Source organism: Danio rerio, chromosome 7, assembly GCF_052040795.2.
Source record: "Danio rerio strain M-AB ecotype USA chromosome 7, GRCz13ab, whole genome shotgun sequence".
Classification (NCBI taxonomy): domain Eukaryota; kingdom Metazoa; phylum Chordata; class Actinopteri; order Cypriniformes; family Danionidae; genus Danio; species Danio rerio.
The window spans coordinates 43,095,758-43,123,158 of record NC_141027.1 but is presented as its reverse complement, the minus strand read 5'-3'; the positions used below and the strand labels follow the sequence as shown (position 1 = coordinate 43,123,158).

General features: G+C 38.9%; 1 protein-coding gene across 8 annotated transcripts in view; it reads right to left on the bottom strand.

Annotated features, from left to right (window-relative positions):
* The window catches only part of adamts18 (ADAM metallopeptidase with thrombospondin type 1 motif, 18), an 87,780-nt gene that overhangs the window by 30,554 nt on the left and 29,825 nt on the right, over positions 1–27,401 (bottom strand). For 2 of the 8 annotated variants that reach the window (XM_087261636.1, XM_087261632.1), the window contains exons 7-16: positions 26,571–26,730; positions 25,891–25,996; positions 25,041–25,178; positions 21,896–22,049; positions 20,758–20,853; positions 18,681–18,829; positions 8,954–9,126; positions 5,292–5,422; positions 5,007–5,130; positions 1,886–2,133 (exon numbers count right to left, since the gene is read on the bottom strand). In XM_087261636.1, coding sequence (XP_087117762.1) covers positions 1,886–2,133; positions 5,007–5,130; positions 5,292–5,422; positions 8,954–9,126; positions 18,681–18,829; positions 20,758–20,853; positions 21,896–22,049; positions 25,041–25,178; positions 25,891–25,996; positions 26,571–26,730 — 1,479 coding nt within the window. The remainder of the gene's footprint in view (positions 1–1,885; positions 2,134–5,006; positions 5,131–5,291; positions 5,423–8,953; positions 9,127–18,680; positions 18,830–20,757; positions 20,854–21,895; positions 22,050–25,040; positions 25,179–25,890; positions 25,997–26,570; positions 26,731–27,401) is intronic. The other 6 variants (XM_087261637.1, XM_087261633.1, XM_087261638.1 and 3 more) reach the window with 3 other exon arrangements.

Here is a 27,401-nt window from a genome sequence, read left to right as displayed (position 1 = left end):
GGTTGCAGCTGGAAGGGCATCCGCTGCGTAAAAAATTTGCTAGATAAGTTGGCGGTTCATTCCGCTGTGGCGACCCCAGGTTAATAATGGCCCGTTTCCACTGAGTGGTACGGTACGGTTCGGTTTGGTACGCTTTTATGGCCGTTTCCACTGTCAAAAGGCGTACTGAACCGAACCGTAAAGTACTACTATTCGGTATCCCTTTCGAAAGGGTACCAAAAGGCAGAGCTAGACTTACAGCTGAACGCTATTGGTTTACAGAGATACGTCATACGCTTACGCAACAAGCCAGAATGAAAACAAAAACCTGCCATGTTTGAAATACACAGCGAGAGATTACAGCGGAAATATATATACATATAATAACGAGCCATGGTCGACCCAGGCTCAAACAAACCTTGTCGTCGTCTTGATGAACAGCCACAAAGCCAAAAAGAATTGCAGATTTACCCTGTGGCAATTAGTTTTTTACGAGCCAGTCTGATGTGCGAGCGGTTTCGCTTTCCTGCTTGCACTCGCCGCACGTCTATATCTGAAATAACAAACTTCTTGAGCTCATGATAATAATGTGCGCTTAATTATTGACATGCTATTGTATCCCGATTCTGTCAGATACTGTCAAAACGCGAGAGTGAAGCGTGGAAAAAAAGGAGAAGCTGGAAAAAAGGACCATATTATTTTTTCAGCAAACATGAACAAACTGTCTTGTTTAAGTATTATCTTCACCTTTTGGACTATTATGAACTCAGAAAGATGGAATTTCTCTTCAACAGAGGCTACATGTGCTGCTGAAGATTACAGACACAGATGAGAGGTCTGCTCTGACTGTGGACTACATTGTGGGCTATATTTCCTGTTGTTTTTGAACCTAAATAAGCACTAAATGTCTGCTGTCTGTAGTTCTTCTGTAGTTGGAAACATTTCGGAGACTGTAAGAGCCTGCATGTGTTCATATACGTTGCATTTATTTTATATAATTACAGACGTTACAGTAGGATATTTTGCACTGTCAATGATTTGCAGTTATAATCAAATCTTGTTCATAGAAAAGTTAGTAATAAACATTTATACAGGGGTATATTGTGAGAAGTGCTTCTCATATGATATGTAAGCGACCCGTACAGCTTTACTGTAGACATTTTCTCAAGCGAGCGAAAATGTAAAAACTTTGTCATACACCACGCCCACCAAAAGGGTGCCCTTGGTAGTGGAAACGCATGCCTGATAAAGATAACCCGTACCGACCCGAACCGAAGCGTACTTTACCAGTCAGTGGAAATGAGCCATAAAGATACTATGCCGAAAAGAAAATGAATGAATGATTGAATGAATGTTAAATCATCAATTATTCCTTTACCAGCTGCCAAACTAATGGAGTAATCTGTTAAAACAAAAGTTTAATTGTTTCATCAGATCTGTTTTTCAGATGTGCTTCAGATGTGTACAGTTATATGAAGCACCCTTACTATGACCTGAAAGGTCACCTATACCCATACTCATCATTATTCATGTAAGAGGTGCCCTGTGCTGCCCATTAGCAAGAGCACACAGTGCAGTGAGTTCAAAGCTTAGAGCCATTCACATTGTCGCGTCGTTTGATCTGGAGTCTCTACATACTGAAGATGAAAGTCGCAATGACCACGTCGGTTCTGGCCTGCAATTAATCCCAAACAGAGGCGTTAGTCTGCCCATTCGGCTCATTTGTGTGCCTTCTCTTGTGTCTCTCTCTCTATCTTTCCCTCATTTGCTTCTCATCTCTCTCGCCCACCCACTGTCCCTTAGCCTTGTTTTCATCTGACCGAATGGCCACGGCGCTCTTGCCAAGACCCTGTCATGGCTAATTCGCTAACAGGTGTCAGGCAGAACGGGAACGGGGGTGACTCACTTCAAAGAGCAGGGTCTCATTAGTGGGGCCTGTGGCGAACAACGTCTCAGGCCGGTTGAAAGAGCGCTGATAGTTGAATGTAGTACCGGCAAACTGGAACCTGCCCGGCCAGTCCACCGTCCAATCCGCCGTCAGGTAATAAGTGCCACGTTTCAGGCTGCGAACAGCCAGGTAGCTGTTGGAAATCTCCATCTCCTGCACTTGAATGCTCCTCGCGCCGGCAGGAACCATCACAACAGGGTAATACTCTGAGAAGGGAAAAGGAGAAAAAATGGGTTCACCATGTCTGCTGACTTCTGCCACTTCTACCATTTCAGAAGAACTGGCATCATTGAACTGACGCATTATCACCTCCTTCAGATGGATAAGAGTGATGAGGTGCCAGACGGTTGTAAGTACTCTAAAAAATACATGAATTTGGATGAAAAAGTGTTGTTTTCTGTAAAGCTTGCAGAGAAGAGCTCTACAGTGGCACATGGACCACTTAAAAATGACAGTAAGAGCCAGATTTTTGTCCCGTATTCATACCTCCTATATCTGTGCATGACATTAGCTATGTTCCCATCCAAAAATGCAAATGAACTTTATGAGCAAAACTAGAATAATCGCATCAAAGACGTGCAAATAAAGCTGCGTTTTCATCCAACAAATCAAAGACAACAAAATGGTCACTTCCAGATTAACTGGTTTCAAATATCAACAGTGAAAACTGAATTTGCTGCAGTAAGAGAAGCTGCATCAATCTTTTCTTCATCTAATAAATGACTACGCCTCAGAAGGCAATCCTGACACGCAGTCAACGCGCAGTGGTGTTTGAAGGTGTCAGACGCGGAGCACAGACACTTGACAGTTCTGGAGGTCATAAATAATAAAATAACACTAATACTGAAATGGTAAGGCTTTAGAATGACTAAAACAACATTTCTGATGTTTTACAGTGCTCAGCCTGCTGGTTTATCCATTTACACACATTTTTTATCATGGCATGATCTCTTATAACAAAATCACATGACCTTTTTTAATGCATATATTGGAGTTTGTGCTGTAAAAGTGTTTCCATTGTAGTTTATGCGCATCTTTTCTTATCGAATAAAAAGTTTATTCTACTCAGTTATTCAGTTCTCATTTTTAAAATGAATGCGCATCTTGGCATTTCAATCAACCGTTTATTTATGCGCATATCTAAAATGTGCATAAAAATAGGTGGATGGAAACATAGCTATTGTCTTATCCAATTAAAATTTGTTCATCGAATTTACTGGACAAAAGTGAGATTGCCTATGATTATACAAGGTTTTGACCCTATGTGATCTTGCTTAAAGCAAGCCTTTACAGATTTAATATATGTTATGGCTTTGCCTCTCTATAAGCTCTTTTTGGTAATCAATTTTCAAATGCTTTTCTTCTGTGACAGATGAACATCAAGTCGTGTCCTCCGGTTGCACTTTTTGGACTTCCTCTGAATATTAAAGATTTACCTAGGTGTAGTGCAAATGCGTTCAGCACTGGAGCGGCATGGTGGCTAAGTGGTTAGCTTAGTTGCCTCACAGCAAGAAGCCCGCTGGATTGAGCCTCGGCTGTGTCAGTTGGCGTTTCTGTGTGGAGTTTGCATGTTCTCCGTGTTCGCGTGGGTTTCCTCCGGGTGCTCCCGTTTCCCCCACAGTACAAAGACATGCGCTATAGGTGAATTAGGTGAGTTGAAATTGTCCGTAGTGCATGTGTGTGAATGAATGTGTATGGTGTTTCCCAGTTATGGATTGCAGCTGGAAGAGCATCCGCTGTGTAAAACATATGCTGGATGAGTTAGCGGTTTATTCCGCTGTGGCGATTAATAAAGGGACTAAGCCTAAAAGAAAATGAATGAATAAATAGTTTGTAATGTATAAATAAATAGTAATTTATGAGTGTGTGTGTGTGTGAATGGAGGAATGCTTGGGAGTTTCCCAACCCTGACGGTTGTATTCAGAATACTGGGTTGCAGCAGGAAGGGCACCCACTGTGTAAAACAATAGCCTGAAAAAATGGTGGATCATTCAGCTGTGGCTACCCCTGAAAAAGCAGTGAATAAGCCGAAAGAATGTGAGGGAGTGAGTTTTTAATAATTATTTTAATAAGTTCAATAAGTTATAATTTCTTGAACACCAAAATAGAATATCAGAAATTTTTCAAACAAACCATACGATATATAGGCCCACACGGAATCTGCACACATAGAAATCTGCAGATTTTCACCAACCATTTAGTCTATTTATTTACTCGTGGGAATATATATGTAATCAGTTGTTAAATTAATGTCAATAGTATCATTGACTAATATTAAAATGTTCATATTATTTATTTACAATAAAGTTTTTAAAGTAATTTTTAGTAGATATATCATATGAAAGCTTTGGTTTGTTGACCAAATAAGTGGATAATATCGGATTTGCATTGTACACATTAAATAATGAAGTTATTTATTTAATTAAATAAGTTAAAAACATTTCATTCATTCATTTTCTTTTTGGCTTAGTCCCTTTATTAATCTGTGGTCGCCACAGCAGAATGAACCGCCAACTTATCCAGCATATGTTTTATGCAGCGGATGCTGCAACCTATCACTAGGAAACACCCATACACACGCATTCTCACACAAACACAATGGACAATTTTAGCTTATCCAATTCACCTATAGCGCATGTGTTTGGACTGTAGGGGAAACCAGAGTATCATTTTAGTATCATTTTAATTATGATACTCCCAGAGCACCAGGAGAAAACCCACGTGAACAAGGGGAGAACATGCACACTGCACACAGAAATGCCAACTGGACCCAGTTAAGGCTTGGACCGACCACCTTCTTGCTGTGAGGCGATCGTACTACCCATTGCACCACCATGATGCCCATAAGTTAAAAACATCTAATTTTCTTTTATATATTGAGTTTTTAGTTATGATACTCCCAAAATCATTTAGCAAAAATCCGCAGTTTTTTACAAAATTCTGTGCAGAAATAGCACAAAATGTCCGCAGATTCTGTCTGACTCTGGATATAACTGACTAATTTCTTTTTCTTGATGCCTTTTATTTTCTTTAAAAGGTCAATCTGAATGAATCAGAATTGGCCTGAATAAAGACTCACCATTGGCTCTGTGCTGAAGGGTGTACTGGCCACTGTAGAACTTGCAGGTGGAGTTGTCTCCTTTACACACCCCACAGGCATCCAGAGCGGCCTTTGATCCCAACACCTGGTCACAGCCCACCGGCTACACAGGAAAAGTTATTAAAATTAAATTGTCAAAATGACACAGTCAGTTCAGCCCACTGGGCCTGTTGAACACAAATAAGTGCATATGTCAATCAATTGTCATGCAGAAAACCAGTGCAAAATGCACAGCCATCTCAGTATCATCATCTCCTCACATACCTCACATATCCCGTCTATGCACACGCCCCCTTTGTAGTCAGAGCAAGATGTCCCATCTTTAACTTTGCTGGACATAGCAAAGAAAAAATCAAAGTCCTCAGCGATGCAGTACAGCTTGCAGATGTCCTCTTCTAGATAGGAGATGAATGAGGTCATTAGATCTTATATCTCCAGAGTGATTTTATATGAGATCTTCTGAAGCTGTGAACAGGTAAATGAAGCATGCTGCTATGAAGTTTCATGCAAGAGAACATATGCGTGAGCTATAACCGTATCAACATTTATCAGACAAAATGCAGGTGGACTTTTACATCAAATGAAAAACAGTTCTTCAAGACCTATGCACACACTCATAAAACCAATGATTCCAATACGGCAGTTTAGTATGTTCAGGTGGGTTGAGGTTCAGAATGGGATCATTGCAGTAATACAATTGGGAAAAAAAATACAAAAATAAATAAACAAATAAATAGAAATAAATAAATGAATACACAAAATAATAAAATAAAATAAAAAAATAAACTAAATTAAATCAAACTTAAAAGTTAAAATAAAAAATAAATAAACAATAATAATAATATTATTAATAATAATAATAAATAAATAAATAAAATAATAAATTTTTTTAAATTAATTAAATAAAAAAATTAATAAAAAATTTAATTAAATTTTTTTATAAATAATAATAATAATAATAATAATAATAATAATTATTATTATTATTATCATAAATAAATAAAAATTAAACAATAAATAAATAAAATAAAATAAAATGCATGGTGGGTTTCCTCCACAGTCCAAAGACATGTGGCATATGTGAACTGGGTAAACAAAATTGGCCCTAATATAGGAGTGTGAATGTGAGAGTTTATGGGTGTTTCCCAGTAATGGCTGGAAAGGCATCCACAGCGTAAAACATATTCCAGAATAGTTTGCGGTTCATTATGCTGTGGCGACCCCGGATATATAAGGAACTACACCCAAATAAAATTAATGAATTAAAAATAAATAAATAATTATCATTTATAAGTTGTAAAGTAATAATACATTTTCATAATTTATTCCAAGCAGACACAATGCAATGTTTACAACCGTCTAGTGCTAATTACTGGGCAAGTGTAAGCTGTGTGTGGTTGGCCATGAAACAACTGGAAGACTCGCTGTGTTGTAGAGAACGTATCCACAGAACACATGTTACACTAAAATTTAAAACTCTGTTACAAACCGGCCCATAAAGCTGGAATGCAAGAGCAATGACTCTGTCCAACTCTCCCACCGGGAGAGAAATATGGACCTATCAGAGACGCATCCGCACTTCCCAGTCAGAAGAAACAGACCCAGCTTCATTCAATACACAAGCACAGTATGAACTGTATGATACTGTGGGTTTTGTCCTTCTAGGATCCTATTAGATCATAAAATACTTTTCTTTTTAACACAACTAGTGATGTTACAGGTCCATAGGTGCTGCTGTAAGGGAAACTAAACAACAGCAAGAATTTTAACAGGAATCGCTACATCGATAAATAATAAGGGCATATAAAACATAACAACAACAACACCAGTAAGACGTCAGTGTTTAATGAAATTTGATTGAACTCCAAAATCCCAGTCAAACAACGGTAAGTGCTTCGTAACAGATGTAGTAGCCAGTGAAATATCCCAAGGCCAAATATGATCTACTATTGAAAACATGGAGCTTCATTCACACCCCTGGAGACAGCTCAGAATCTCCTCTTCTGATCTTTCTTCGAAACTGACATATGAAAGGCCAAACGCATAAACAGACTCAGTGGGTCCTGTTCAGGTACGAACCTGCCTACTGGGTTGATCAGAGCACTGAGCTCACAGAACGAGTGCTTACACGTTTCCAGTCCAAATCCACACACAGCTCAGTCAACACATTCGTTGAGATGAATCGCTTGGGCGGAACACGTTTGTCCCATGTAACAATCTCACTGCATATTGTCAGAAACAAATGGGAATGATTACTATTTAAAAACACACCTGTTCATGCTGACTCAGATATCAGAGGGTATTAAAAACTAAGTAGACAAGATCTAAGATTAATGTTTTCAGAAGTTTTGTTGGGGTACATATACCGGTCAAAAGTTTGGAGGTCAGTAAGATTTGTATTCAGTTTTTTTAAGAAACTATAGTGCAAGACGTGTATGGCGCGATTTGTTGCTATTTTCAGACCAACGAAACCCTTAATTTTCACGTTTTGTGCCATGTTGTTTATAGCGAATGCATTTGTGCCACTTTGGAGACTCATGGGTGTGCTGGTCTATAAAAGAGGTGTGTTAAGGCGCATTGTTGGCACGCTAATTTGAGCTGAACTGAACTGAAATAGACTGTGCCATTGACCAACTAAAAACTGGTCTTAGGTCCAGCGCAGAGCTCATGGTTTTTAATTCATTTGCTGGAAATTAGAACTGAATTTAGAAATAGTTCAAACAAATCTTTGCGCTTAAAAAAAATTAAATATGTAGGCTAATGGATGTCTTCAGTGGAGGGCGTACAACACCGTTTCCTTATTCCCGAAAGTAAAGAGTAAAAGTAAAGTAAAAAGAAAGTAAAGAGGCCGAATGGAGGAGGCTCATTCTTCATCCTTGCGCTGCAGATGGTCTGTTTACTGTTTTTTCGATAGTGAAGTATTCAGTTTTTTTCACTAACAAAGTCTGTCATGTAAATAGCAAATGCATCATGGCTCTAATAGGGAATGGGAGATGAGACTCTGATTGGTTTAATGCACGTTATGTTTAAAACACACCCATAACTCATTAAGAGAATAAGCACAACCTTGTTAGGCCATGCGCAGTGGCACAAACTGTATTTTCTGTCTTTAAAATAGCAAAAGTGGATTCGGACACGTCCTTATTGCTTTTGCGACATCCACTTTAGACTTTGCGCCTAGATTGTTACAATAGAGCCCTTAATCTTTTAATTCATGGCGGTTTATTCTATGGTGGGGACCCTCTGATAAATCATAGTGAGTGAGTGAGTGAATATTTTATTCAGCAAGATTTTGTTCAAAAGTGACATCATAGACTTTAAAAATATTGACAAATAATTTCTAACTTCGATAACAATATGAAATGTTTCTTGAGCACCAAATCAGCCTGTTAGAGTGATGTTTAAATGCTAAAAGCATATAAATTATATTATATTAATATCAATTATTATATATTAGATTACATTAATAAAATGCATGTTATAAACATTATAAAAATTTATAGAAAAATATATTTGTAAAATAATATTTATTAAATAAGTAACAACTTGTGACCTCAAACCTTTGAATAATAGTTTATTAATAAATAACAGTTTCTTGTTTTTATTTATCATTGGATTTTGTTTTTGTTTATTAATGCTTCCAAACTGCATTATAGGTGTTCAAAAAGTAAATGCAAAAAACATGTGAATCACCAAATAAATCAGATATTTTTACAGTGCATAGAGAATAGAATAGTTAGTTAAATCCCCATATTAATTATACATTTAATTAGCCTTTATATACAAAGAATTAAGTCTTACATGTCCAATAAACACAGCGATACTGAACCCGCAGCAGAGGTTTGCTGCACTCTCTTTTTCAACTGTTAAAGAGACACTTGTTTTTGTTGGTAATTAATGCATTAAGGCCCAGATATCTCCCATACCTTCCACTTTGGTGTATGGCTTCCATTTGTAGTACCACCCCCTGAATGGTTTGCTGTTGTACTCTGCGCACTGCTGAGCTCTGAAGTCCACTCCATCGGGCTGGCATGGCTTGGTGTTACACAGCTGGTGCAGTCGACCGGGGCCTTGGCAGAACTTGCCGTTGTGCTGTGGGCTTGGGTGAAACAACCAGCAATTAGCACGAGCGAACATGGAAGCAAGGTTAGAGAGAGAGAAGAAGAGAAGAAACAGATGTGCCTAAGCAAGCATTCAACATGTGAGTGGAATGACAGCCATTTGCTATTTTTTTTGGAAGAGCGGCTGGTGAGATGCATTTCATATGATGTGCATTAGCATTTGCGCTGAGGGAATGTCTTTGTGTGTTATCGGTGATGTGTCCGACTGAATCCCATCCCAACTGACAGCTGTAAAAGATATAAAATGTTCAGGATGCGATTCCATTCATGACTTGGACCTGCTCGTGTTTTCAACAGCTATGATTTCTGAATAATAAACTTCAGCGAGAACAAGACAACACACAGCTGGACTAATTTACTTTACACATTGTGTTATCTGAGTCGACTTGCTTCCCTGTTGCATTTATATTGGGAATCTTTTGTTTTCTAAACTAGTTAACCTACAAGCTTCTCTTCAGGAGAAGTAGTGCAAGCCTTCTGGTGAATATCACAATGCTGATCTAGCAATAAAACATCCACTCAACTAAAATAAATCTGCTTGATCTAATGTGGAATGCCATTCATTCATTGGAAACACTACATCATAAAGTATACTTACAGTCTGCATGAAATAAATATTTACTGTTTATTTTGCTAGCTCACATTGCTATTCTTAAGGTGAATAATCAATCTGTGGATGTTAATCCACTGAATGTATTTATTTTTTGGCAATCTTTAAACAAAGTCTGGCCATTTGCTTCCCCATTTGGAGTGGCGGTCCTTCTGTTGATGTCATACAGGATACAGGAAGATCGCTACGAAGGCACAAATTTCCTTTCAATGTTTCAATTGTTTTTGCATTTCTTCATTTCTTTTAACTTGCATTAGTTATTCATTCATTTTCATCTGCTGTTCCAAGGCCGGGTTGAGGGAGCAGCAGTCTTAGGAGAGAACTCTAGACTTCCCTCTCTCCAGACACTTCCTTCATTTCCTCCGGGATGATCCTGAGGAGTTTTCAGGCCAGCAGAGAGACATAGTTTATCCAGTGTGTCTTGGGTCTTTCCCGAGGCCTCCTCCCGGTGGGATATGCCTGGAACATCTCTCTAGATAACGCCCAATTCACATGGGGATTCAGCATCAATGCTTGACAGAGGGCGTGTCTGAAATTGGGGCTGACTGTGTGAATTGTGTGAATGAGCCGTAAGTGTCCAGGAGGCATCCGAAACAGATGCCTGAGCCACCTCAGCTGACTTCTGTCAATGTGGAGGAGCAGCGGCTCCACTCCTAGCTCCTCCTGAGTGACAGAGCTCCTAATTCTATCTATAAGAGTGTGCCCTGCCACTCTGCGAGGGAAACTAATTTCAGCTGCTTGTATCCGAGATCTTGTCCTTTTGGTCTTGACCCAAAGCTCATGACCATAGGTGAAAGTAGGAACATAGATTGACCGATAAATGGAAAGCCTTTCGGGTCAGCTCCTTTTTTACGACAATGAACCGATACATCGACTGCATTACTGCTGCCACTGCACTGATTCACCTGTCAATCTCACCATCCATCCTTCTCTCACTCATGAACAAAACCCCAAGATACTTGAACACCTTAACCTGGGGTAAAGACTTTCCTTCAACCTGGAGATGGCTTGCTTGCAACAGTTAATTTTAGTAAAATTATTATTTTCCATTGTGATGAAAATACAGGCATCAGCCTTGAAAGGCAGTGGACTATATTACCATTTTTTTGTGGATAGTTAATTTTCGACTACCTGTATTAATCAATTGTGCATCTTCAGAAGACTTGGATTCAAGAGCTCAACAGCTTTTATGTCTTAATGAACATTTGGGAGGGGGGTTGCATTAAATATCTGAGTCAAAAATATATATATGTAATAGTGTTCTAAGGATGAAAGCATTCATGTGTTTTAAATATGACTTTTTTGTTATGGAGTACTTAACTTGTTAGCAAAGGTTCAGCAGCTGAACCACGCCTCACTTTGTCTCCTTAACCAATCACCTACTCCCTTAAACTAATTTAAAGCAGACCAGCCTCTAGCACTATTCTCATTTTCTCGAACCCACTCTCCCTCCTTCTATTACTTCCCTTCCCATTCACAAGCCTATAAACCTCTCTTCACTCCTAGGTTGAATGGGGGGTCCTATAACTCAATCAAAATATTACAGAAACGGTACCCCCACTTTGAGTCCCTGGTCATCATTGTTGGACGCCTGATCAACCTACCTACCTGTTAACTATTTATCTTCTTACTTACCTTCCCCTTCATCCCACTGTTCTTTTACCATCCCCTTCATCCCTACATCCCTACAATAAAGTCTAGCTCAAAGTGTAGTGTGGTCCATGCTGGTGAATGTTTATTTTATCAGTGCAAACTACTCTGTGAACAAATTAAACTGTTGCACACAGGACTTTATATAAAAAGGTCAACTCTCAGACTCTGGACAATCACTTCAAATCTTCCCCCTGTCTTGCTGAGGCAGCTCCAGGCTGGGGAAGAGCAGAAGCCTCCTCCCAATGCCACAGGAATGCCTCCGAGTGCCACATGAAGCAGAAAGTCACCCTCTTTCCTCAGGGAAAAGCAGCCCAGAGCTTCTGTAACTAAGGCTGTGAGAGCGGAGGCATGCTTGCGGCATATGGTTGCATGTTTTCAAGTGGAAGACTCTTGGGTACTCTCTTGTAGACTAACCTCAAAGTAAAGGAGTGCGCCACGGGCCTGTCATTGTGTCTGTGCATGTTCTTTTTGGTCTCTGGCCTTTAGCTTTTTATTGCGTGTTCACACTTGAGGTTAAGAAACCACTCAAAGAGAGGACAATTGGGCCTTCCTTGTGCTCTTTATGCATGTATGATGATCGAAATGAATAAGCATTGGGAAACAGATGCAATATTGTTCATACAAATCATACAACATACTTATAGTGTCTAGAACAGCCATTTTGAAATTGTGGAGTGGTAATAAGTGGGTAACTACAGTAGTTAGATTTAGCTGCATGCAAAAAATAATATATAGAGTTAGCTCTTAAACAAATGTTTGATAATTCAGGGTGGCTAAGATTCTGACTTCAACTGTATATAGCAACAGCATTTCTTCGGTTACACAAAAAGAATGCAGTAAAATGTACAGTACTGGCAATTTTATAAAACTACAGCACAGTTATTGTTAATTTACTGTGAACTTGTAAATTGTGCCAGTATTACTGTAAAATTTACAAGTGCAGTGTAAATTAACTTATAATTGTAAAACTACATCACAATTGCAATTGCTAATCCACAGTGCACTTATGAATTTTACAGTTTACAGCATTTTTTTACATCACAGTGTCAATTAACATGCATTATAAAATTGGAAAGGTAAAAAGAAAATGTCTGGTATAGTGTGTTGTATGCTAGTAGATCTGTGCTCTGTTGTAAGCATCCCTGGCATCTGTTAATGTCCAGTTACAGGCTTTGTAATGTTTTCCACACTGAATAGAATTGCAAAGCATTTTACATGCAAGTATGGACCAAGACTGGTTAAAATAAAACAAAAATAAAGTTCCAATTTATGGCTGGTCAAATGGTGCATCCCTACTTCCAGGCTCATTCTGAAAACGTTTCGCTATATACATGTCTGGAGCGCACTAAATACATCCCAGAAGCTACGTTTCTTTTGCATTTTTTGTTTTCGCGAATTCACCAGAGGTCACTGTGTATGCTTTTTCAGATCTCTAATATTTCTCACGAGTGCCATTCGCACCTGCTATTATCGCGTAAATACACCAGAGGTCACTGTCAACCAACTAACTGAATGACTGACTGACCGATTGACCGACCCACCCTCCTCCTTCCCTAAACCCAACCAATAGGGTTTTCAAAAGCACCAATTGCAATCCAGAAAAAGAAAAGCCCTCACCTGATTATTTCCCATGTTTTCAAATTTTAACACATTCTCACCCTGTTGTTTACTTGTTTATTTTACTTTTTTGGCTTCTGTTATTTGTCTTAACTGCTTCCTGAACCATACTTCACTGGACTCGAACCCTGCCATTGTGGTTAACTCCTCCCTGTGTCTCAAGTCTGCCAACATAGATAGTGAGCTAACTAGACAAACTGGTAACAGTGGGAAAGCTGTCCATACTGAGGTAACCAGTCAGCTGGTAAGAGCGACAAGAAATGGCATCATACCGCCTCAAATCATCCGTTTTAAAAACGAAATGCAGCCATACATACTTCAAGCTACATAACTCAAACATTTCCAGAGATGTATATATGGTTACATTTTCAGAATCAGCCTATGTTGCCGCCTACTCAGTTGGCATGCAAAAAAGCTTCATGTGATTTTTATTTAAAAGAAATAATGTCTTTTGCAACTCAAGAGAAGTCAATGAGAACAATGACAGTCTAACAGTGCTGTCAGATGGCTGTTTGTGCATGTCTGCTTTTGTTTTTGGAGCAGGTTTTCAGGCTGATCCTATTAGAGCTTTAGAGATAGTATACTATGGGCCCATATGGTAAAGCACTTACAACAACAACACAGAGCACACAGAGAGAGAAAGAGAGAGATGTGGGGGAGACGGACATGTGTAGATTTTCTGATAAGACATTAAAGTAACTGTGTCCAAATCAATTTTGTGCTACATGCTAATCTTAACACAACATTATTCTCTCTTTCTCCCTCTAAATATTAACAAGACCTTGTAGCAACTGTGTTCCAATCAGACAATGTCATATTCAAAACAGCATTACTACACATTTTGAAGGAAACAAGGTCACTCAGTCTGTCTGCTTGCCAAAATCCCTCCAAAACTCCTACCTAGACCCACATTCTTCTCTATCCCACTCCCTTAATACATCTCCCATCTCCTAGACCCCTATCTTTAATCAAACTCTCATTATGCCCACACTGTTACCCATTAGGTATCCACTTTAAAGTCAAGTCATTAAAACACAGCCCTCTGCATATAAATAAACAATACCAAACAATGATGTAATGAAAATGGATCGTTTGTTTGTTAGGGGCTTTCCGAAGTCCTGTGGGTGATCATATATCTGCATCCTACTCTTTCAACTTTGGCCCCCGGTAATGATGCATTAATGCTACCCCTACCTCTCTGCTAGTTTATAAAAGTTTCCTGTACACTAAACAAGCTTACAAAAAAAGCAAGTCCATCAAAAATCATCTCCTCTAGACTTGCTAAGAAACATATTTTTCAAACAAAGAGATTCATGAAGCTGTAAATCTAGCAGCTGAATATGGAGTCAGTCACATTTTTAGGATCACTTTTATTGATAAATGTTATCCAAGTAAGATGATATGTTGTGCTGCTGGCTTCAACAGCTGTCTCCTGAGGACTTTATACTGAAGTGATGAGTACAGGGATTCCCCTTGAACCTCACCGCCACAAACACAAGACATACCAGCACCTCTTTCTGCTGCAGGTGCTGTCTGAGAGCCGCAAAGGGAGATTATCCATCAAAATGCCTGTTCTGAAACAGGAACTTTTGCTTTTGGATTGAAACAGATCAAATGACTTTAGCAAAATATATTACCATACAGAATATATTTTTTTTCTTTTTTTGTCCATGGAAATGTATTAAGTTTTCATACATATATATATATATATATATATATATATATATATATATATATATATATATATATATATATATATATATATATATATATATATATATATACACTTTTTTTTTTTTACATCAACAGTCTTTTAAACTATACTTCATTTAATAGTCCATTTAATTAACACAGGCTCATTGGAACCATATGTGCGTCAGCTTACATTTTTGTGAAACTGCAAAAATGTGTACTAAACATATGTTTGACTGCAGTTTCTACACTTTAAAAAATCCAACTTAAAATATTTTAACTCAGTTTAAAATTGTAAGTTAGATGGACATATTTTGAGCTAAACTTAGTCATAAAAACAATTTAGCTGCATGTTTGGAACTGTTTGTTCAATGAAAGTAAAAAAAAAATCAGTTGAGGAGACTTAGAATTTTGATTTCTTCATTTAAGCGTTTACCACTGTAAAAAATAAACAGCTCTGTTAAGCTAAAACTTTACAGCAACCGGCTGCAAATAAATTTTGAGATTATTAAGCTTCAGTGGTTGAAGTTGTGCCAAATTATTTCAAAAGTATACTTGACTTAAAACAGCCATTTCAGTCAACTTAAAAAAAGAATTGGCACAACTTTAGCCACTGAAGCTTAATAAACTCAAAATTTATTTGCAGCCGGTTTCTTTAAAACTTTAAGTTAACTCAGCTTTTTATTTTTTACAGTGTAGTTAAAATGAGCCCCACAGGCATCCAATGTATTTATACACATTAATGATAGTTACAGAGACAATAGAAACATAAGAATAATACCAAAAAAGCAACAATATCTATGCATTAAAATAAAACCACAAACTCTTGTACTTGTTGTGACGCACTTGTTCTTGACTGCTTGAGTTTGAGAAGCACGGTCCCATAAAAGAGATAAAAAAGCAGTGTAAGATCAAGGTAAAAGGTCTTACGTTTGCATTTGACAACACCTTTGTTTGGGTTTAGCGAAGGATTTAGGTCAGTGTTCAGAAGGTGATCTGTGCAACTCCCACCAAGAACATGAATCTGACACATATATCAAAACAGACCCTGAGTAACATATTTCAGATCTGCAAAAAATGTAGAGCGCTCTCTACTAGACTTGTCATCTGAAATATGCAATGAAGGCTAAGGCACGTATTTTCAATGAGCCTGGGTTGCATTTGATGCATGAACACAGTGATTCAGAACAAGTGCACTAGAAATGTTCAACCTTTTTCAAAGTTTACATGGATTAGAACTAATATATACAGACATTTAAGTTGTGTTGAGTAGTAACTAGTTGTACCTGCACTATGTGATTTAAAAATGCAATTACATTTTTATTTAATTAAAACAGAAATTATAAAGAAGTTCTAATTCTTTACTGTTAAAAAAAAAGCTAGGATGTGTTTAATATTATTAATCTGTTGTCTATTTTTTAAGTTGCACAAGACTTCTGTTATTTTAGGGCAGTTTATTAAATGATGCAATTCCCGTGCTTTTTAAAAGGTTTCTTTGTTTGAATCTGCACAGTTGAGGACAAAAAATGGAAAACAGAGTAAGGTTTATTTATTTATTTTAAGGAAATCCTAGATGCCAGTGTTTAATATTATTCAAATACAAAAAATTTTATAAAAAACAAACAAAAAAAAAAACATCACAACTAGGATACCACTTCTTATTTTGAATATGCATTTAACTTCAATATGTTCTCAAATGTTAAAAGAGGCAGTAATCTAAAGTGTACATTGAGGCTTAAATGTGTGTAAACAGCCACTCAATGTGAAGAGTAGGGGTGTCAAAAGTAACTGTTTCTTCGGTGCACCGCGATGCAGACGCGGACAATTTGGTATCGATTCAGTAATAACCATAACCGGTTATTATGTAGTGACGTCATTTATCTCCTATGCGCTCTGTCGCGAGGGAGGTGAGCGCCGTTATTTACAACACTCAGCCAACTCAGGGCCGACCCGTGGCATAGGCACCATAGGCAAATGCTTAGGGCGCTGTATATCCAGTGGGGCGCCAGAAATGAGCGCGGTTCAGTTGGTTTTGTTTGGTCAATAACTCAAAAAACGCTTACCCTAAAAAGATCTAAAGTGTGTTTGCTACAGAAAGACAAAGCTGGTTATGTTTCACAGCTGTCTTTCTTTTTTTCGCTCGACATTACGAGCACTGCTCCGTTTAAGCCCTCGCAGTCTGCGTTTACTTTAGCCGGCAGAGCTCGCGCTGAGAGGAGCTCTCAGTAAGGGACCGTCGGAAAAGTGCTTATTTTTTTCGTTTTTCTGCTCCGCTCAGCGCGAGCTCTCCCTGTTGCAAGGGCTTAAGTGTGTTTGTTTGTGTGTGTGTGTTTGTTTGTTTGATGCTGTCTATGTTTGTGAATGTGTTTGACAGTGAGAGACAATGAGTGACAGTGTGTTGCTGTGTGTCTGTGTGTTTATACAGACAGCATGTTATAGCCTCCCCCCTAAAATATAACACTGTATATGGAAAGCATTGTCAATGCACCGTGATGCACCGAGATATCGAATTGAACCGAATCGATGGCATGATAATCGTAACCGAACCAAACCGTAAGACCAGTATAGGTTCACACCTCTAGTGAAGAGAGTTTTGTTGCACTGACTGTATTAATCAGGACTGAAGTTAAGCAGCAGCATTATTCCTTTATTTTTATTGAACCATAAGGGGGGTGACACTGATAGCAAAAACAGTAAATGGAGACTGATACGTTCCCAAAATCTCAGATTACTTCGCAAATGGTGCATTAAAAGCAAGACCATCTGACAGATTCACTACACCCTAAGCTTTTCTCAGTGGATCAAACATCTCTGGACTAATACACACCATCAGAAACATGACAAAAATATATAGCACTCAAGCTGAAAACCTTTCAATATCTGCATGCACATAAGATTAAACAAATCCAAAAATGTAGGGCAAAATAAAAGATTATCACCATTTGTTTTCTCAATTAAATACAACAAATGATAAATGCATTTAGGTCAATTTAAAGGTTTCTCAATGCTATTAAAAAATAGCTTCTTTATTTAGCAAAACATCTCCTCTCTAATTCTCAGATTCTGTGTAAAGGATCTTTAAATCAACTGCAAGATTCTACCAAAATGTTGTAAGAGATCACAATGCATAAAAGAAATTATATGCACCTTTTCTGGAGAAGGTATATTTTCAAGGTTTTAAAGAAGTTCTCAACCTCACATCACTTTGAATAGTTTCTTTCTTGCTTTATTACTTTCTTTACTGAGATGTTGGTTTGGCTGTCTAAGACATTATAAGTATTTCCCATTCCAACAGAAATATGTTAAGATGCTCTAGACAGCCAAATGTTGATGAAGCACAATCCCGTGTTCCGTCAGCTTGACCAAACCACATGTAGATCCACCTGCGGTCTATAGAAACCCAATCTCAAATAAACCTGCCGCCGCATACAGAAAGGAAGCACCTGAACCTGAACGCACAAAAAAATACATCTGCCATTTGACAGACACTCGACATTAGATTTAATGTAAGTTTATAAAAGCATCTGCCAGATGTTTAGGCTCTTTTTATTATTTCATCCACTGCGACTAATATCCATTCTAATTGTCATTTGTAGAGACAATGATCTTGCACACTGATTTAAGGGCATACTGCTTCAGTGAACCCTGACATACCAGAACGCACTTAATCCAAGATTACTCAGTGTGTCAAAGTTCGGGGGTAATCTAGGAGTCACAGTGGGTCAGTCGGTCAGGAAACACATGTGTTTTCACCATTGATCTACCATCCAAAGTGCCATTCATTTCTTACTGTGGTGACAGGCACAAACAATGAGCCACAACACACATTTAAAATTAAAGGCCATATATCTGCGTTTTCTTTCTCACACAAACTAAAACTCAATTCAATTGCTGATAGTTCATTTAAAAATAAAAGGCAGAATATTATGTCTGGGGATAAATGAGTGTGTCGCTGTTTACCTGGGGCTGTTGCAGGATCTCTCTCGATACATGACCCCTCCACCGCAGGTACGTGAACAGTCAGACCACTCAGACCAGCCTGACCACTGGCCGTGCACTGCTTTAGGACCGTGATCACCAAATTTGACACACTGTCCTTTTCGACACCACTGAATTATGGAAAAGAAGAAGAAAGATCATCTTGATCAGTAATGTGTGAAAGTCTGGTTCCATTCCAGTTGAGTTCTCAAGGAGTGAAGTTTATTTAAAAACTAATTTCAAGAGGATCACGCGCAATTGATTGTCCATGGCTGGTTCCGCATTAGCCAATACATAATTCACCAATCAGATGATTCCTAACTCACTATAAATAACCAAAGTTTCTTCCTAGTATTTTTGTCTTAAAGAATCCCCCTTCTTACCTCTACACCCCCTCCATTCTAGATTGGGCGACTCTTTTGACCAGTGATTAGCACTGTTGCCTCACAGCAAGAATGTCACAGCTTAATATCCCTACTAAACAGTCAGCATTTCTGTGCAGAGTTTGCTTGTTCACCCTGTGCTCACGTGGTACCTAAGGGTGCTTTCACACCTGTGAATCGATTCAGTTGTTCCGAAACAGAGATTACAATTGTTACATTGTTGCTCTTTGCTCTTGGAGCGGTTTGCTTTCACACTGCAAAGTTTCTAATCGGACCAAAAGAGCTAAAAAAAAAGTCACGTGCGAGTAAACTCTCCTCACATTGGTCAGAGTGTCAGGGTTTATTTTGCAGCGTCCTGCTCAGCTGTCAGAAGAGGTGGTGGTTTGGTGGTGATTGACAGGGTGCGCGCGTGCGACGTGTCTGAGGAGAGATGCGGTGGGGAGGGGTGAGAAGGGTGCACGACGATGCCTATTTGAGTACCGGGAGGGAGACGCGAGATTACCGGGAGATCATCACTCGTTTGCGGGCATCCGGAGACTCGCGAAACTTCCCGCCATACTCATAATTCTCTCTTCATATAGCCGTAAGCCTATTACATATCCATAAAACACTGTGACATAACAGCTCTCGGATCGGATCTCTTTCTAACTGCAATCTAACCGCTCCAGGGTTCGTTTCAATCGAGCCGAGACCACCTCATTCAAGCGATCTCGGAGCGATTACTTTGGCGCGGAACAGAGCGCGATTGCCCTGTTCACATATGCCAAACGAGCCGCGCTAACTGGGCAAACGAGATACGTTCCGAAACAAAAGTGTAGGTGTGAAAGCACCCTAAGTAAATCGAACATTCTAAACCGGCATCATAGTCACACTCTTAGTAAGTCGTACATCTCTTTTTAGCCACTCCTTTATCTGTCATTAGGCAGAAATAAGTCGGGGAAGTTTATTGAGATCTACCTGAGCTCAAACTACACTATCGCCCTGCTAACAGGAGGAACCTCGAGGATCTTATGAGCTCAGGGGACAGCGTGCCAAACAAGCTATTATTATCAATTATCAGCAAATTATTATATCGTAACGTAACATACATACAATTGCGACCTCGTATTTTATAATGTTAAATTATACCTCACATTATAACTATTTCTTGCAGTTGTGGTATTATAATGGTTAAAAACTGTGAATATCACACTATAAATTATGTCTGAGTTGTGAAATGCCTTATTTTTCAATTTTCTTATTTTACACTTTTTTTCCGATATAAAAACATCCTCAGGAGAAATGTGCCTACATTCAAAAGGCCCAACGCAACCCGAAATCCGTGTTTGTGTGGTAAATGAAGAGATAACAGAAGACCAACGTGATTTCTTTCAAGTCAAAGAGAAGGCATGAGAGGGGATGTGAGGTAAATGGAGAGAGTGTGTATCTGCTGAGGAGATCTTGTGGCCTGCTGGTTTGGGACTAAGCCCAGAGTTACACCTGGAGAGCAGGACTCGGCCCAGCCAAGCCACAGAGTCCCACACATCAGCACCTCTCACCCTCGTCGAGTGGAAAGATACGCAGGACAAGCCGTCTTTACGCTCATTCACACAAAGCAGAGAACAATACCACAGGTGGCTAGAGAGAATTCGGACAGTGGTGGTTCATCAAGTTCACACAGACAAGCACTCACTCACCATGTCTGCTCCACAGATGGTGCCCTCGGCAGCAGGCATGAACTTGGTCTCACACCGGTGTCCTGTTCTGTGGCACCACAATGATTTACAGATGTCCTGGTGGGCACGAACACACAGAGAGAACAGTCAAAGACAGGCCTACTACACCCGCTGGGAAACCATTCAACCTCCCTGACTTGTACCTCACCACGACGACCTCCTGTTTCTACAGCAACGGCCAATCAACTTTCCCAACAAATAAAAAAGCCTGTCAAAATCAATCACTGTGCTGCCCAAAAGAAACACGCTATTATCGTTGCATTTTGTTTCTTCCCACAATACGATGATAATAATGGGTGATGAGAGGTTGGGAGACCGGCCACTGCTGGCCGACGGCCCGATTGCATCTGGCAGACGAGTGAGAGAGAGATGTGGTTTACAAAAAGCTAACAACACCGGACCATGGATCATCGGGTAGCTAATGCCGCTAGCTCCCACGGCTAATTACATCTCAACGACTTTGTGACAAGGACGGGATGGTTTGTGGGGGATGGAGGAAACAAAAACAGTGGGTTTTATCTCCACAATCATTCTTAATTAAGATGTACAGCTGCCTTCCATCAAGGTCGACGTTCAAGACTCTTTTCAGTCTCCGAAGAGCACAAAAGCAACAGGAGAGGAAGTCCATAGCATGAGAGCTAATCCCACAGATAGACTCTCGCAATGTTCATTTCCCAAGCATAACTATTTGCATATCAATGTGTGCGTTAGACGCTAAAGGCTACAGCGGATGCCAAAGGGGGCCCTGTCCATCTTTGTGGAACCTTTGTTCCGCAGGGACTATGAATGAAGACTTAGAGTAGATTTTGAGGCAATGGGTTCCTCTCAGCAGTTTGTTTTCTTTCTGAAACTCTGATGTGTGTTTGTGTTGACCATAAAGTCTCTGCACACAAACATTACAGGTTAAAGCACATTTAAATATCCGAGACTCTGAATGAACTCAATCTCGGTGAATGCTTTCGTGATATTGTGTTTTGTCAAAAGGATTCAGTGAAGCTGAGGCGTTTACCGTTTCCAACATGTGTTCAAACAAATTTGGTATGAAGATCCATTAAAGTGCTTCAACTATGAATGGAAAATCTTAAATGCTATGCATTACCTTTACAAAGTCCAGGCCGCATAGTTTTGCCTTTGAGCCAAACTGCCATTTGCACTGTATATCTGCATCGTACAGCTGACCTGGAAGCTGCTCAGGATACTTGTACTGGCCAATCTGCTTGGGCTCGTCCACTAGACACGAAGCCTGAGCTGTACTGTGAAGATGAATGTACATGAAGAAAGATGAGCATTAACAGAGTATATACAGGAATCAGAGAGTGAAATTCAATACCTTTTAAGACCTTTTTTAAGACCCTTTCCATACATTTTAAGACTTTATAACCACTTTAGGTTTCAACCGGAAACACTGGCGAGATTTAAACTTATATTTAAACAGTATATTTACTAAATATTAACGTAAGAAACTAATCCAAAACTAAAACATTTTTCATATACTGAATAAAAATCTTACAAATCTAGCTAATTCAGCAGGTTGGCGCCTATAAAACTGCAGAAATAAAAGTGTTGGTTTTTGCAGTAAACAAAGCAGCATGATGTCAAATCTAGCAGGATTTCATTGAGTTCATAAGCCACACAGCATCCTGATATTCACAGATTTAATTCAGACAAACTTTAACAACCAATCATGCCTTGCTTAATCATATATAAAATTGAATACCTTGTAAAATAGCATTTAAGACTTTTAACACTTTTTAAGTCCCTGTGGACCCCCTGATTAAATAGGACCTTTGACTCATAATATCCATGAAAGCAATAAAACAGCTTGATTTTTTTCCTTACTGTACTGTTTTTTTGTGTCCTTTCTCTTTTTTCATTTCATCATTTTCTTTTCAGCTTAGTCTCTTTATTACTCAGGGATCCCCACAGCGGAATGAACCGCCAACTTATCCAGCATAAGTTTCACACAGTGGATGCCCTTCCAGTTGCAACCCATCACCGGGAAACTACCATACACTCCTATACATATACATACACCACGGACAATTCAACATACGCAGTTCACCTATAGCACATGTCTTTCTACTGGGGGGGGGGGAAATCGGAGAATCCGGAGCAAACCCACTAAACCAAGGGGAGAACCTGCAAACTCCACACAGAAATGCCAACTGACCAAGCTTAGGCTCGAACCAGTGACCTTCTTGCTGTAAGGCGAATATGCTACCCATTGCACCACCGTAACACCCCCTTTTTCTTTTTTTCTGAGCAAAACATTATTACTATCATAAATTTTTACCATGCTTTACAAGCGACACCCACTAAAATGTCATTCAGTGTAACAAATTTTATATATACGCAAAACTATTGACAAACAAAAGTAATTTGATACTATTTAAGGATCACAGTCCTAAATTACTAATTAACTTTAATATGTATATATGTTGATAATGTTAACCATGCTGTTTCATTTGTCATTCTAAAGCACAGGTGTCAAATCCAGTTCCTGGAGGGCCGCAGCTCTGCAAAGTTTAGTTCCAACCCTGCTTCAACCCACTTATCTGTAGGTTTCAAACAAGTCTGAAGGACTCGGTTAGTTTGATAAGGTGTGTTTAATTAGGGTTAAAGCTAAACTGTGCAGAGCTGTGAAGAACTGAGTTTGAAACCTGTTTTCTAAATGATAAAGTGCAAGATTATCTTACCCATGACATTTTTTTCACAAAACTTAGTTTATTATCAATTAATCAATACAAATTATGAGTCTTCACATGCACCTAATATGTACATTTTAAATATAAATCAATTAGCCTATACATTTTGTAACATTATGAATGTTTAATTTTTTTTTTTGCATTATAGTGCATTCTTACTAAAAAAAGGTAACATCTGGATCAAAAACTCATCCGGATGTTACACTGTTTTATTAAATTATTTTGTATTAGTTACGCTTTTTCTTGTTCACTCAACTTTTGAAAACATCAGCTGCACTGAACTACAATTATTTGTCAGTAATACAAAAATCCTTTAGTTGGGTTAACATAAGATTATTAGTTTTCTGGAGAGGTGAGCAACTCTGTAACAAACCTTTTTAAGTTGTGCCAGGTGAAATTTTTTTTGTCTGCAGAACTGAAATGCCTGAAGTTGAGAAAACAAAAAACATAATCTTATTTCCTTTTGTTTTTTCTTTTGTACTTAATTGTTTTTTATCTTTAATTGATAGGATAGTAGACAGAAAAGTGTCAGGAGAGAAGAGAGGGGAGGGATCAGCATAGGACCTCAATGAGAGAATCGAACTCAAGTCGCTGTGAAAACCAGAGTGCTATGTGTCAACGCACTAACCACTACATCATTGGTGCTGACTTGTATTAAATCTTTGAAAACAGCAGTTGCACTGACCTAAAATGTCTAAAGTTGAGTGAACAAAAAAACTCTTGTGGAAATTGATACTAAGAAATAATACATTATCAGAACAAACAAACATAGTTCAAGGGAAAACAAAATAAAACAGAGAAATGTTAACAAAACATGCATTAGACAGAATTAGAAACAGGACAGAAGGTAAACAAACAATAACGGTAAACAAGACAAGGATCAAAACATGGCAGGACAAAACAGAAAAAAATGCTTTTGTGCCTTCCTGATTTTTTCAGTTGTACTATGTTTGTTTGTTCTGATAATGTATTATTTCTAAGTATCGATTTCCAAAATAAAATTTTTGTTTACTCAACTTAAGACAGTTTAGGTCAGTGCAACTGATGTTTTCAAAAATTTGTTTCAAGAGTGGATGTCGGTGCCAATGGTGTAGTGATTAGTGCGTTGTCTGAGTTCGATTCCCGCCTCGAGGTACTATGCCAAGCCTTCCTCTCTCTTCTCCTTTCCTGGCTTTACTCTCCACTGTCCTATCAATTAAAGGTGTGAAAGAAAAGTTGAGTACACAAGAAAAAACTAAAGAAAATAAGAATAATGTTTCTTTTTGTTCACACAACTTCAGGCATTCCAATTCTGCTGATAATAAATACAAACGTTTTGTTCACCTCTCCAGAAAACTAATAATCTTTTGTTTGTGCAGCTGATGTTTTCAAAAGCTGAGTGAACAAGAAAAAAGGGAAAGGAAATAAGGATTATGTTTTTTGTTGTTGTTGTTGTTGTGCTGACTTAAATTTTTTTACAGTGAAGATAAAAAAAAACATTTCCAAAATGTACACTTTAGTCGGAGAATAATATAATGTAAAGTGAAGGTTAAAGTTTACCCTAAAAACCGGTTAAGGTATTGTCGGCTACATGCAGACCACGAGAAAACACCATTATTCCCGGCGAGTGTTGGAGACATTATGTTCCCCTCAGTCTTCCGGCAGGGATTCCCCTCTCCGTCATGGATCATTCCAAAACTGGAGCAAAACATAGAGGGAGCGAAAAAGAGGGAGAAATGGAGATTGTGAGTTTTACCCAGAGAGACTATTAATGAACAACCCCAGGACAGAAACCACTCCCTCAGTCAGGTGGGACATTACCTCTGTAGCTGAAAGCTCTTTCATCCCACAAACCCCTTTAATAATCTCTGTACTCAGCCGAATTGGACGAGATTCACACTGACACATTCAGAGGCATACTTTCATCAGCCCTGTGAGATTCAGACCAATTAATGCTTCAAAATAAACAACTATAATCACGAAATATAGCAGACATGTGCAATGCTGGCAAGACATGTCATGTGTTTATAAATGACCACTCCTCAATAAATGAGTGATTAATGACTGTTGGCTAGTGAAGATTTTGCCCCAAACACCATGCACATAGCAGGCACGTGTCCATTTCATTTGACCAAAACATTTCAACCACTGAGAATAACAAATCCCACAACGTGTTATCAACCTGGTGGTTCTCCAGGAAAGATTTCCTTCCAGTTTATGTTGAGAACATGCCAAAGGACCAATCGGCTCAAAATACGGCTGTCATAAAAACTAAATCTCAGACGTACAACATAAACTTCCCCTTATCACAATGGCAACCGTTAAACACAAACAAAATGTTTGTCTGTTACACAGCATATGGTTTCCCCAAATGTAAAAGTGCGTGATATGAAAGTAGGAATGAACATACTTATGTCCCGATTCATGAGCGATTGTGAAAGCAAGGCCCAACCCTGTGTCTTCATTAATCGTGCAGCTCCGATATTTGCTACACATCCCACTTATCGGAGCAAAACCTGCAGACATAAAGTTAGAAAGAACAAAACAGAGGTACAAGTCAAATATGAATCAAATGAATTGCTTACAGAGACATTAAAGTCCAAGAGTTGTGGATGAAAGCAGTAATATATGATTTAAATATCACTTATCTCAACCCTAGTGTTTTCAAACCTAAAGAAATTGAAACACAATCCCATTTTACTATTTTTCTGACTGCATGGTTTCAGAAAAAGGCTTCGGTTTGAGTTTCACATCATACAGAGGCAATATAAAAGCAGTGCTTTCCCCTTTGCCATACATTCAAAGAGGTGCATACTTGTGGTTTGGAGCTTTAAAGCTGAATTCATTACATTTGGCTGACGCCTCTATAGCAAAAACTGAAGAAGCTGCCAACTGACTGCAAAGTGGATTTGAGTTTTCTTGGATTCATTCAGGTGAAGTTCTTTGCCTGAGGCCAACCCAGGACATGCATCACCAACCACAAGCTCTTTCTAACCTTGCCATTGTGTAATGCACTCTCTAGGACTTGAGTAGCTGCTGACATCACAACATGTGACCCTGATGCTGGATGGTGCATGTCAAGTGCCTTACCCAAGGTGTCACACGGTTCATTCTTCCAAGAGCAGATGTCCAGCCCTGTCAGCAGTATAGCATGGTCGTGCCGCTTGCCATTTTTACCTACAAGGCCCGATTGCCACTGGCAGAAGCTGTTAAGGGATTGGTCTGCGTGGTGGTTGATAGACAGGCCCAGCTGACAGCAGTGAAACCAAGAGAGATCAAAGGAGTGGTGAGAGAAAGAAAAGAAAGTAATGAATGATCAGGTGTCTGTCGAGTATGAAAGAAACTTAGAAAATGCTGGGAATCATTCAAAAAGTAGACTCTCCTTTAAATAAAAACAAACAAGCTGTAGTGGCCAGAGTCCTCTGTGCTGTTGTCATAAAAGCAAATTAAGACATACAGTCCAGCCCAAAACTACTCATACCCCTAGAAAATGATAACTTCAATTTAAAAATTATAATACCTTTTATTTAGCCACCTTATTACTACCAGAAATGACACTGGATAGATACATGGATGGATCGGTTAATGAATGGATGGATGGATGGATGGATGAATGAATAGATGGATGGGTCGGTGGATGAATGGATGGATGGATCGGTGGGTGGATGGATGGATGGGTGGATTGGTATATAGATGGATGGATGGATGGGTGGGTGTTTGAATGGGTGGGGGTGTATGGATGGGTGGATGGATGGATTGGTGGAAAGATGGATGGATGGGTGGATGGATGGATTAGTGGATTAATGGGTCGGTGGATGGATGGATGGATGGATGGATGGGTCAGTGGGTGGATGGATGGATGGATGGATGAATGGATGGATGAATGGGTGGGATGGTATATGGATAGATGGATGGATGGGT